The sequence below is a fragment of the Antedon mediterranea genome, chromosome 5, assembly GCF_964355755.1.
Source record: "Antedon mediterranea chromosome 5, ecAntMedi1.1, whole genome shotgun sequence".
Taxonomy (NCBI): Eukaryota; Metazoa; Echinodermata; class Crinoidea; order Comatulida; family Antedonidae; genus Antedon; species Antedon mediterranea.
In genome coordinates this window covers 11,425,329-11,439,422 of record NC_092674.1, presented here as the reverse complement: position 1 = coordinate 11,439,422, position 14,094 = coordinate 11,425,329, and the positions used below count along the sequence as shown (strand labels likewise).

At 33.4% G+C, this 14,094-nt stretch overlaps 1 protein-coding gene across 1 annotated transcript; it reads left to right on the top strand.

Annotated features, from left to right (window-relative positions):
* Positions 1-1,691: 1,691 nt before the first annotated feature.
* LOC140049440 (cap-specific mRNA (nucleoside-2'-O-)-methyltransferase 2-like) lies at positions 1,692-13,734 on the top strand. The gene is made up of 16 exons (XM_072094321.1): positions 1,692-1,758; positions 2,346-2,619; positions 3,129-3,662; positions 3,905-4,102; positions 4,733-4,853; positions 5,943-6,202; positions 7,021-7,200; positions 7,533-7,670; positions 8,331-8,414; positions 9,053-9,151; positions 9,392-9,483; positions 10,084-10,180; positions 10,724-10,822; positions 11,263-11,358; positions 11,887-11,974; positions 12,615-13,734. The coding sequence occupies exons 2-16, from the start codon at positions 2,377-2,379 to the stop codon at positions 12,743-12,745; spliced, it is 2,460 nt and encodes an 819-aa protein (XP_071950422.1). The 5' UTR covers positions 1,692-1,758; positions 2,346-2,376; the 3' UTR covers positions 12,746-13,734.
* Positions 13,735-14,094: the final 360 nt, after the last annotated feature.

The window sequence follows — 14,094 nt, the reverse complement described above, 5'->3', positions numbered from 1 at the left end:
AAAAAAAACAAGTAGTTTTACTTGTACCTAATTGTCGCCAATCTGGCACACAATGCAAGTGCATTGATTAATTGTTGCGTTTATATTCGTGCGAATTCAACAGTTATGAGTTCTGTCTGGCATACATGATTTAAGGTACTTACAAAGATTAGGGGCGAACCCGATCCGAATTCGCAGTTTATAATCTGCCATTTGGAAGAACATAATGGGCTACTACTACTAAATTAATATTTACGGACATATCAAAACAAGATCACATTTTTAAACTTTCCAAATATTGTCGTGTTTGGTATCATTTTTAACAGTTGAACAATTAGTTATTTGGCTTACTGACATGTGTATTTTGTATATTTATCCAAATTCGTTTTTTAGAATTCATAATTTAGTGCAACTAAATTTACGCCGATTCAACATTTACAATTTCCATTATTACAAATGGTTTACAGTCACAATGAATACGTTCTTGGCAAGCTTTATATGCCTCTTCTACAGAAGCCCATTATGGGTGCCATCTCCATTTTATATTTTCACCAGATTCATTTAGAAGAATGGGTTGGAGCATTAATGTTTGGCCCCGTATCTGCCTTAGCGATTTTCCAAATTGTTCCAAACGCGATGCTAAGTAAGTCGGAGGAATGTTCTGTGCAAAAAAAAAATATTTTCTAAGCTTATTATTTACATTGTCCAATCGACACTGCTTCATTCTAAGTAAGACACAATCCATTTGAAACGATTAGAATCGATAGCATATGCTTGTATTTTATTCATAGTCTTTGATGTGTGCCTTTACTTTAGTTCGCTAAATCACACCTCCTTCTTTGTCAGTTATAGATATCCACTTATCTAGCACTGACTGTCATCAGTTGCTGCCTGCCTTCTATTTGTAAGACTTTTGCCTTACTTCAGATTTATGCGCTTGTTGGTGGATCAATGATAACTTCTGCTGCTTTCAAGAAATACGAATGTATATGCTTTCTGGGTCTTTTTTTTACTTCTGTAATGTGAAATTCTCGTCCAGGTTGTTTAGCATATTTGGTGGTTTTATCTCTCCACCTTTTTTATCTTCCTCTCTCGGTTTTGGTTCTATGTGCCTCTTGACCATCTATTGTCTTCTCTTGTTAAGCTTCCTGTGCCAGTCTCCATTAGGCCTACATTTCTTTTTTCATTTTCTATAATATCCTTTCTTTTTTTGTTATATTGGAAGATAGTTAGCTTTAAATTAATTAGCAAGTTTCTTCTAAAAGTCATAGTTTGCTTTTCTACTCAACATCTATATTTCTGTATAAAATTATTTTGTTGTAGGCCTACTATATAAGGCCTAGGCTAGTACTAGTAGTGTGCCGGTAGCCTATTTGTAGCGGTAAAACATTTGTTTTTGGTTCATTAGGCCTATTCATCAGGAAAATAATTTCACATTGGGCTATATGAAAGACAAAATCATAATGATAAATTTAACAAAAACCTTTTGTCTGAGATGCCTGGACAGACAATTATGGACTTTGGCCGTTGCCTTTTTTTAAATCAGGCCTACGATTGTTTTTCTGACGCAACTGTAGGAAAATGTAACGCATAGTAACGCAGTTTACTTATAATAACAAATTGTACTGCGCTTGCGCTGCACAACAGCCGCAACGGGATTTTCCCCTCTTAGCTTGTTGTTGATCTTCCCAGGGAGTTGTTAACTCCCTGATCTTCCGATCTTCCTAGCTGTGTTACTGTATCTAGGCCTAGCCTAGGCCTATATGGTAGAAGACTATGGTATTATATTTAAAACATTATTTTATATAGGCCTAATCAGGTTGATAATAAAGTGAGGCCTGGCCTAGCCTAGTAGGCCTAGCCTAGCATTCCCTATACTATAGAAGGCCTCGGCCTCCTAGCTAAAGCTAGGCCTAGGTAGGCTAGGCCCTAGCTAGGCCTCCTAGCTAGGCCTACCTAGACTAGAGAGTAGGCCCTAGCTAGGCCTACTACTAGTACCCTAGCTAGTACTACCTACTGGCTAGCCTAAGTACTCTAGCCTCCTACTAGTAGGCCTAGCCTCCTCACAGTCACAACAGAGATGCAGCAGAAAGCTGAATGTAGCAATCCATAACAATTCAAATTTGGCATATTTGATTTGGAATTTTTGTTGAGTAGAGTAGTCCTACTGTTATTTTCAATTAGTGTAATTATTTAATTTACAACATAGAATTTCAAACGTTAAGTAAATAAGTTTTCATTTTTTGTCACCAATAAAATGTAAAAGATTTGTTTGTTGATCAAAGTCAAAAGAAGTTCCTAATCGAATAAAACAGCATCAAATCACGGCATAGTAATACTAATAAGTAACTTCGTTATTTTTTTAGATTTTATTTGACAAGATATGACAACAAAATCATGACAGAGGTTAATCATTATTCTACTACTAGGCCTAGGAGTGAACCATTTCATTACCGCCATCATGTCAAGAACAAGGCCAAACGCCCACGTTATAATCACCACCCTTCCCCATCAAAGATCTTCTCTGATCGTGTAAATTTAGCTGCGTCTGCCCAGTTTGAAAAAAAGTTTTCTTTTGAAGACGAAAACCCATGTATTTTACCCCACCCCTCTGATATGTTTGCTGAAGGTAAAATTCAGGTAATTGTTTTATTTTTGTTATTCGCTTTTTGTTTCAGTAATGTAGTATCTGTACTTTTACCATGAGTCATTTTTAAAATGTTTTCATACAGTATAGTACAGTGGCGGACCAAAGCGTGTGGTTGGGACGCACAGACCCTAAATTTTATGAGTAAATAAATTATATTGAAAGTGCAAGGCTTCAATGCCGGTTTTCCTTGACGTTTGCATTGAAAGCGCAAATCAAAACACAAAGTTCTTGAACGATCAAACGATGGGCATGTTCCAACACAGAACACGCTTGTTTACTTGCAGAAACGGTATGATCGTTTTGCTGATACAAAGCACACTACATGGCAGTGTCATTTCCGTTTGTCATTCACTTTGATTTGCTTAATCGATATTCCATTTTTATGCCCTATATTCTATTTCAAAATTCTGTATTCACCTTCAGTAGAGGAATGACACTTTAACTGGAGATAATGGCTTTTTAATCATTCTGTTGAATCATTTTTTCTTTTCTACCACAGGAGGTAAACAGTGATTTACTTCAACTTAAAACAGAACTGAACGATGTTAAAAATTCTCTCAGTGATAAAGAAATCCGCCAATGGCACTCACACACAACATCTTTACACTGTGGAGGTAAAACCATGCATCATCTACGACGTAACTATCATGTAGAACTGTGCACACAGGCCTGGTGTAAGTTCCACGAGATTTTGACATTCTATCCTGTAATCCCAAACACTGTACACACTTCAGGATTTCTCAATTCTGTCCATCTCTGTGAAGCCCCTGGGGCGTTCATCACCAGTCTTAACCACTTTTGCAAAAGTCGCCCTGATTATACGTACTTGCAGTGGCGTTGGGTTGGCACCACGTTGAATCCTTACTACGAAGGAAACAGTCTAGGATGTATGATAGCCGATGATAGGTTTATTCAGGAGACTTTACCAAATTGGTTCTTCGGTGTGGATGATAGCGGAGATTTGATGCAGAGAGAAAACTTAGAAGGTCTGCTCACCCGTACTCAGATAGCAGAAATGGATGAAATACATTTGGTAAACTAATTCACAATTTATTTGTGGCAAGATATCAGAATTGAGTTAATTTCATTTGGTGCAAGATGAAATGTTCTATTTCACTTTGAAAATATAACCACCTTTTACCTCATTATTTGCCCTATTGCACTCATAAACATTCATTATTTCTATACAATTCCATATTGCTTTCTCAAAATGTTTTTTTTTTTTGGTAGTAAAAGTAAGAGTAACAACTTATTTTTAATCAATTACTAATAAAGGTAACAGCAGATGGCAGTATTAATTGTCAGAATGATCCAGGTGAGCAAGAAACCTTCGTTTCCCAGCTTCATTATTCCGAGATGATTACCGCCCTCTATATTCTTTCTGAGGGTGGTTCATTTGTTATCAAGATGTTTACTATGTTTGAGTCATGTACAGCTAACCTGATGTTTTTACTGAATTGTAGTTTCAAGGAGGTGAGTATTGTTGTAATAATGAACACAGTCAAATCTTGAAATACCAGACTTTCTGGAAACTGGGATCTCTCCCAATACCAGACCAAATGGTCCCAAATTCTATTTTGCAATTAAAAACACATTTAGAATAATGAACACCAGACATAATTATTAGCCCAGCATTTGGAGCAGTATTTGGAGTGTTGACTTTACTCGATAAGTAAAACGCAAACAAAAGTCATAGTTGCAAATAATTAGAAACTAGAAAAGTACATGACAAGCAAATATAACATGTATTTAATATTACCTGTAAACAAATAAAGTAAACAAGGCCATACACATGGCTGCAGTCGCGTGCTCAAGTTAGTGTTTACTAACCGACCGACATAGTGAGCTGTAGAGCCTAAAAATAGAAGATTAAAAATAATAATTAAAATAATCTATACTCATCTTGTTAGCAAAAAAAAAACACAAAAGCAGCCACTGATTGAGAGCAGAAATGCTAGATGATCCTGATACTCGGTACCATTTAAATTACATATTTTTCAATCATTGTGGAAAATACCTTTTGCAATAGTTTTTTATCTAACAAGTTTGAGTTTTAAATACTCATATATTTATTTACTTGAATATCTGATTTGCTTTCCCAAGGTACATGTTTTCAAACCATCAACAAGCAAAGCTGGCAATTCTGAAGTGTACGTCATTTGCTTGAATTACAAAGGACGAAGTTGGCTGGACCAATACTTTCCTGTCCTCTTACAAGCATTCTGTAAGAAACCTCTTTTATTACCTCCGCCAAGGAGGTTATGTTTTCACCCCTGTATGTTTGTGTGTTTGTGTGTGTGTCTGTGAACAGCCTGGAGGCCACAGTTTGTATCCGATTCTAACCAAATTTGGACACAATGATCTATGCCCAAAAAGCTCGGACGAGTTCGAATTTGAGGGGGAAAGGTCATAGGTCAAGGTCACAACTAACAAAAAACTATTTTACTGCCTAGAGACCACAGTTTTGATCCGATTCTCACCAAACTTAGCCACAATGATCAATGACACATCATATAATTGTGGTTACATTTTGAAGGGTCAGGGTCAAAGATCAAGGTCCACCAAAAAAAAAAAAGAAATAAAAAAAAAAAAAAAAAAACCCTCAGTGGGACTTGAACCAGCGATCTCAACTGTGAGAGGCTGGATACATAACCATTACACCACACTGTCATCCACAACTTTGTAGTGTGCAGTTAACATATTTACACTTAGAACTAATAAAAAAAAATGTAAAAAAAAAATATTCAGGGGGCATTTTATGTAGGGGAATTTTACAGTAGGCGGAGGTTTGTACTCTCGGAGTACCCTCTAGTTATGAATATTTTACTTAGATGAACTAACTTACTGGAGTAAAATGAATAATTTTGTTTATTAATATTCTACTAAAAAATGTAGAGATGTGTAGGCTGCAGAAATGCGTAATTATATCCTGAAGTATTCCGAACTACCTTGGTGATGCGGTATGTTTTCAGTCAGCCATTACCTACCTTGATACTTAATTCCATATTATTAAAGATAATGTATTCAGCTACAAGCCATCTTTCACTCCCAACCCCAACCTGTATGTTTACCAATAGCAAAATAGTATATATTATGATATAAATCATTTCCCTATCTAAATGAATACCATTTAAAGGAAATTCTTCAATAATTTGTGATATTATATTTTTTTTATTTCGCGTTGCGGTGAACATATCCACTGCATTTTTAGCCATATATGCCACGTTTAGCTGTCGAAAACTAAAAAATACATTTTGTTGAACAGCATTAAGAAACAATTGATCTCAAATTAATCCACCATCTTCGTATTTAGCTTCTGCTTCTCCAGACCGTCCTCTATTTCCATCACTGCCGCCATCATTTATCCAAAAGTTAATCGACTGCTGCAAGTTCTTCAAAGACCATCAAGTAGAAGCGATAACAAACAATATAAACTTGTATGAGAACATGACCGACAGCGACGAAGAGTATGCAGAGGATGTCAGAGACTGCTGTACTGAACTCTTTGTTGAAAAATGTCAAATACAGATGTTGCAAAGAAAAAAGAAGATTGTAAAAAATAATCTAGTAACGGTAATTATTATACTTAAAGATATATTATTCCCCTAAAAATATATAATTTTTTGTTTATGTTTTTGTTGAATGCCATTTTAATGTCACAAAATAGTTATTCACTTTGACCAAAAATTGGATGGAAAAAAAAACCTGGAAAAAAAGTAATTTAAAGCAAAAAATAGTCAAATTGAATGTAAGTAACCATTTATAATAGTCTTTTTACAAGTGAAAACATTTTATTAAAACTGCGAAATGGTCAAAGTCTGTTTTTTATTAATCTTCATTTTTCATGTTTTTTGGGGACAATACATCTTTAAAATGGAAATTATTATATTATGTTATATTTTTACTTTTAATATGACGTTTTTTTAATTTTTCTTGACTATTGCTAGGTCATAGAAAAAAATATAGTATATGTAGTATGATGTATACTTTGAGATATAATTATGTGAGGTATTGTTAATTAGTGAAAAGCTTGTTCGGCAAATTTTTTTTCATATCCTTTTCATATTATGGACAACCTAAAAGAGGTCGCACACAGATAGCCTCATTGGAATGTACTTTGGTCTGCACTTCTTCTTTGCATTCAATCTTGTGACAATGTAAGCCAAGTTTTATGGCACATATTCCCACACATATATTATGATTGTTTTATGTTGTTTGAATACAAATGAGAGTATCATTGCATACACCAGGTCTGCATCTAGAGAGTATGTGCAAATTACCATCAATTATGTCATGATCTAGGGAAATATGTGCCATTTTACATGCATTGTCCTGTAACATCCTGCAAGTTAACCATAAAAATGTTTATGAAATTCAATTTTAATTCATAGAGTTCAAATGTCAAATCGTGTATGTATAGCAAAACACTGCAACAACGACTTCAGGGAACGTTTAATGAGAGAATGCAAAAGCAGCAGTTGTCATGGCACCAAAAGATGTTGGGATTGAAACAAGAAATATCCCAATTAGAAATGCAGCTTGTTGATGAACCAACAGTTTTGGAACTTCAGGTGAAACAAGACTTTTTTAAAGTGATATTTGAACAAAAATAGTGTGAAGATCAGTACAGTAATTATGAAAGTATATGGGCGTGAAGTTGTACCTTGGTGGTAAAGATGCCTGGCTATTGATCCTAGGGTCCTAAGACTTGTCTAAAACTTTTTCTACACTATCAAACTAGTTTGACAAAAAAAGTGTGATTTGCCCAAATATGGTACTGTAGTTTGATAGTAGACAGAGCTTAAAGCTCTGTCTATTATCAAACTTTGCACCAAGAAATATTCTAAAACAAATATATCTTTGAATGTTATCAACAAATAGAATATTGATGAATTTTTTTTAGAACACAAGAGAGTTATGCGAGAATAATGTCTGTAACTGGAAGGAAACGTGTGGTAAAGAGATACAGAAATTGCTTAACTCTCCATTCTGTTCCAGTCATGTCATAAGCCACTGGATAGATGCACATGCCAATTCAAAGGTAACGTTTGAAAAATAGAATAATGATTTGCCAAGTCAGGTCTCGGCAATCCAGTTCAGAATCTCTCAAATTATTATTTTGAAGTGGGTTTATAAAAATGTACTAAGTCTCCAGAAAAATTGGCACTATAATTTATAGTTGCTGCGAAGATGTAGTGGAACTCGCTTACATTTTTTATTTGTGATTAAAGTTCTTGAATTTTTAAAGAATGGCTTAAGACCCATTTATTTTTGTCAGTTTAGTCTTTGATTTTCATTTATTCTTGCCAGTTTCTATAGCTTTTACTATATTGAAAATACAGAAACTCGACTGTCAGAATTTATTGGTTTGAACACTGGTTAGCAACAAATCCCCACATAGGTTTGTGTGACAACATTGACTTTCATTTTCTCCTTTTTCTTTTTTTTTTTTTTATTATTTATTTTAAATCAATCGACAGAGATGAAAACCTCCACTAAAAAGTTGATAAAAATGAAACAGTAACAATTAAGTATACAAAAATGACAAAATATCTTAATTTTTCATTGTTTTTTACAGAACTTTTTAGTTTTTGCACTTTATAATTTCATACCCATTTAACAATAAAGTCATTGCTAAAGATAATAATATTACAATGTATTATTACCATGAATGTTATGAAATATTATCTGTATTTCACAGTTAACAGAAACATTGAGCGAAGAATGTAAAGTGACACCTGATATTGTATCCTACATTGAATCTGCTTTAAAGTCTCTTTCTGGGGTACGTACAGTTTTACAATAGTATGATATCTTTACAAAGTGATTTTATACTTTCCCTTCACGTGACAAAAATAATTTCTCACTCACGGCACACTTCACTCACTTTAAAAGTTCTTTTTACCTAATGTCTGCAAAAGTGCTGTTGGACTATTATTTAATTCTCTACACTGTGTGACTTCATTTATTATTTTGATTATTTATCATTTATGTCTTTAGGCCAATGGTAAATTAATCACTGTTCAATCATCAGGTGATAATCCCCCAGGGGTTATTTTGTGAACCAGGTCACCGGAGTAACCCCCCTACTCGAAATGTAATATGGTTCTTCAAAGTGCACACAGATAAACTGTGTACACTGGACCTATGGTTTATAGTCCTTATCTGAGAAGAAGACTCCACCACCAGAACTAGAAGCGAGTCAGCCTCAAACCTATGTCGATATAGTTGGCTCTTTAGTGTTGTTAAAATACTGGAAACTAACTCCATCCTAGTTCCTTTGTCTTGGCCTATTGTCTGATGGATAACAACCGTTCGGCCATTTGACTCACTTTATCAGTATGATTTATGATTGTTCTCCCAGGACCAATACCAGTAACATTATGCACACCAATTGACCCAATATTCTTTTTTTAACTATAGATTTCACAAGATTCACAGACAATTATCTGTAACTGCTCATCTAGTTCTGAAGAACCAAATCCTGTGTTAAAGATATTAGAAGAACATGGTTGTGTCATGGTAATAATAAGGCATTGTATTTTAGCCACAAATATTTGTTGACCATACAGATCATTTCTACACCCCCACCTTTAAAAAAATTAAATTTAAAATAAACTTTTTTAAACAAAAATCTCTTTTTAGTGTTATACATACATTACTACGCCTTGTTTCACAAGAGTGTCCTCTGAATAGGGATGTCCTTTGAATAGTGGTGTTAGATTCATGGAACACTTTACCAACATCATTTTACATATTTAGATTTCTAGATGTGCAATAACAGAGCTGGCAAAAGAAGAAAAGACAGGCCTTGATTGCAGTATCACCAACCAGCTACAACAGACATATAATAAGTAAGCATTCAGGTTTTGCAGAGATATGAAGCAATAATTACTACAAAAAATGCTATTCTCTCTAAAACGACGTTTTTGACAACCTATCTACACATTGCACATTATCTATAGATACACAACTCTCAATACTGGCTGTCCAAAAAAGGTAACATCTAAAATGCAGCTTTATATAGAAAAGCACTTTTAGACATTTGGAGCATTAATACTATTAGTATTTAGTTAATAATGGTTTGTCTGATCGGAGGCCCAAAGTGCCAAAAAGATCTTCGTTAAGGTGTCCCATTGCCACCTCTCTACACACTAAGCACACACAAGTTTTTTTGTTAGCCTATGTAGACCCTTAGGAAAAATAATTAAGAGGTGTACCGTTGCAAATTTACTGCGGTCTTCCTCAAATCCACGATGGCGTAAAAAATGCCTGCCATTTCATATCACAAACCTATTATTCTTCGTAACGCAATCAAAATTTTATTAAACATTACTGCATATCGAGGGGTAGCGCTCTCTAAACAACTCATGGACCTCCGCTTACACATAAAAAATTAGAGAATTAAGCCATTTTTAGTTGGCCATATAATAATACTTTTGTTTAACATACAGGGTTCATGGAGTCTTTAGTCTTGTTGGCCATCAGACAGAAGGCTATGACAAAGGAACTAAGATGGAGTTAGTTTCCAGTATTTTGACAGCACTTAAGGTATAATTTAGTATGTTTTTTAGTGATTTTTATTTTATGAAAATATGATAGGATAATGAAAAATAAAAGAATTTCATATGGTTTCAGTGTATATACTAGGCAAAATAGATTGATAAAACAACTAAGAAGTCAAGTTGAGTGGTTTGACGAAACTGTATTGGAATGTTTTATGAGTCTTTTTTTACCTAGTATGATAGGATAATTTAAACTTGCACTTAAACTAAACTTTACATTAATAATGCTTGTTACGCTGATATTTGAACATGTTATACCCTTAACATATTTATTTAATATATTAAAGTTATAAAATGTTCAAATATCAGCGTTAATTCACTAACTGTTATATACTAAAAATATTGACATCATTTTCAGTTTCCTTATTCTGCATTCAATTGTAGAAAGGATCATCTTTCTCATTAACTTGTTTAAAATATTTTATTTTGGCCTAGGGCCATATTTGAAGGAAATAAATAAATGTCTTGATAATAATCGCATCAAAACAAAAAAACTATTAATGTCGCTGCAATATTGATTCATCCACAGTATGTTTCCAATGGTGGCTGTATTATTCTACAAGTGAACAATCTTCTTACAAGATTCAATGCAGGATTTCTGTATATTTTATATAAGATATTTGACACTGTAAGTATTTTGTTCACTTATTTCTATGTTGTATTGGTCTCTAAACAACACCAAACCTCTGTGTTTATGTACTTATGTAATTTGCTTGTTTTGCAATGTCCACACTTTACAACAGACCATGCCAGAAATTTGAACAATACTGTGAAAGCTCCAGTGGTTGAATGGTCGGGAAGATTCTGTGTTCGAATCTCGGTTGGGAAACTGTTTCTCATTCTCACAGATTTCCTCATCGTCATCATTTATCTTTAATATGGGCTGAAATATTTAATAGTTCACCCTCCGTCTCTCTGCATGTTGAAAAGTATTTGGCTCAGCTTCTGAGTTTTTAATCATATTCAATTGTTGCTTGTTTTTTAAATGTTTTCATTTTTATCGATGATATCTTTATAATGAATTAATGTAGTGAACATTTTAATATCTTTATTAAATTTAATGTGTAGGTTTATGTATGCAATCTTCAAGCCAATTCCACTATCAGTTCATCCTGTTTGATAATTTGTAAATGCTACAGAGGTTGCCAAGGACGCATGATATCGGTGTGTATAATTTAATTTATTTTATGGTTTATTTATCTTTATTAAAAAATAATGCTGACCATCTCTTACCACACCAGACTTGTATTACATGCTGGGTTTCAAGTTCACTGCAAGTAGTATATAGATTCTATACAACTTTGCAGACCTTGAGTGATCTGCTAACTCCTGCTAAAGGTTCAATTTCTCCCAATTGTTTTGAATATACAAAAAAACATTTCAATAATGAATAAATTTACTGTTCATGTTCTACTGCAAGGCACCGATTGCTTTGCCACTGCACTTAGGCACATCAGCATATTGTTAGATTAGATGTGCAAATTTCATTCATTCCTTTTTTTTTAAACCTCTATGGGTTTTGGCCATGTTTTAAGTCTCCAGATTTCATTTCTCCAAGTTTTTTTTTTTTCCTACACTACAACCCTAGTTCAATGTAGATAGAAGTCATTTAAACACATATGACAAACCTGAGTAAGATTTAAAATGTCCGTGGAAGATGAGATATTAATTTAAATACTTTTTTTTTCTTAGTATCTTGAAACACTGTATAGCTCCATGTTATCATCAAATGAAAGACACCAAAGCATACTACAAATCTTGCCTATGTCAGAATTGTATGGTAAGTTATTCAGACCATGTGGGAAATGTTCAGACCATTGTTTTTTAAGTGCTACATTAGGTACAAAGTTTTTTCAACTGGTGTTTTCAATGCAGTACTCTTCTTCATGGTTAACATTCACACTGAACCCAGATTCATGTGTAAAGTGTGGTCGGATAAAACATTTTGGAAAATGTATATATGGCATAGTGCATTGTATAATGCATTTCGAATTCTGTACAAAATTTATGTATGTGATTGAAAATTCGAAATGCACTTTTAAATGTGTACTTATTTTTATCTAGAAGTCCCCTTTAAAACAAAATGTGTATTGAAATTACAAAATGTTGTTCACTTGTAAATCGGGTTAAATTAAATTTGTGTACTTTTGTTTAAATCTAGAAGTCTCATTCAAATAAATTTTTTATTATAGCATATTTTTCTATCTATTTTTCTAAATTGATTAAATCTCGGTTTTATTGTATCGTCCTAGTTGACAGGGGCTGGTTAAGCACATCACAAGATGACAGTTTTATTACTTTTGCTTTTCCACTACTCCCCTGTTATACTTATGTGTTTTTTTTTATGTAGAAAGATTGAAAATAAAATAAAATAATACAAAATGTGTATTGAAATTTGTACTTTTTTTTATCTACTTTAGAAAGAGAATTTGAGCAAGCATTGACCCATTTTAATGAGACATGTTTAATGAGACAGGTGGTTGCTATTGTCAACATGGAAATGATGGATGACACAAGTGATTATAGTTCACAGGAATCTGGTACAATATGAAATGTCTAAAAGATTATTAAATGATTACATACAGCAATAGCTGTGTAATATAGTTGTGCTGCTTTGCATATTATGAAAGTGCACATTATGATTTCTTTGTACTGTATTAGTATATTATGTACCCAGCCTAAGGCTGTTTTTAAGGCCTTCATCGAACCTAACCTCACCCCCAGCAACCAACCCAACGAACCTCACCATTGTGCTATTTCCTATACCGTCCGTTAACTATTTGAAACCTCTATTAGGAACAGGTATTAAACTAGAATTTACAGTAGGTTAAGGCTTGTCTAGGCTATACTCATTTTGCTTGTTGGCACAGTTTTTGAACAGATAGTATTATATCATATATACAGGGGTCAGTCAGCCGGCACGGGTTCCTCTAAATTAAAACATTGCGATACAAGAGCTAGGTTCAGCACTTCACTTTATCATTTTAAGAGCTACCAATTTAATATGGAGCCTTGAGGCATTCATTCAAAATCCATTTGATTGACTTACTTATGAAAACACTGTTGTCAAAAATCTGATGCTCTCTGTATTCTATTTTCAACTTTTTTTAACATTTTAAAATCAGTATTTTAAATTTTAATCATGTAAAAAAGTCTTCTTTTTAATGGTGTTTTTATAAACTGTGAGTAATATTATGTCCTTTAATTCACTAATTTTCTGTACTGCATCTCCACATGAGATTATCTGTCCAGTATCATATGATATGCTAATTCTGAAATACAGTGTAACATATGTATTGCATGCGACACTTGTATCAATAAGCTTATGGACTGTGATACAGGTGGTGTCACATATGATATATGACACTATATTTCCCTATGATACTGGACAAATTATATAATGTATTCTAACAATGTTAAAATGTAGTGAAAAGTTGTCCACCAAAGATTATAGAAACAGAATAATGTTTTAGGATTATCAGTTAGAAACATGTTAATGTCAGTTTTGGTAACTAAAATAGTGGAAATTTTAGATAATAAATGTGTTTTTTAATCTTTTGAAAATTGAAATTAAATTTTATTAAATCAAATATGTTTCTGTTTTTATTTATTTGGTTTACAAAATGCTACATCATCAGCCACGACTGAAAAGGTTTAGTCTGGGCTCCAGACGGAGTTTTGTAAAAATATAAATATTTTTGCACATATGGCGTTTCATACGTGTATTACTTGATACTTTCAGACAAAAATCGCGGTCGAAATAAAAACAAATAAATTAAAAAAAAGACAATAAATACAGACTTGGGGCAAGTCTAGAAAAGGTTATACACAGAGACGTGTTCAATAGAACATGAACCTAGTTATTTCTCAAATTGTGGCAGTGGCAAAATTGAGAGATAT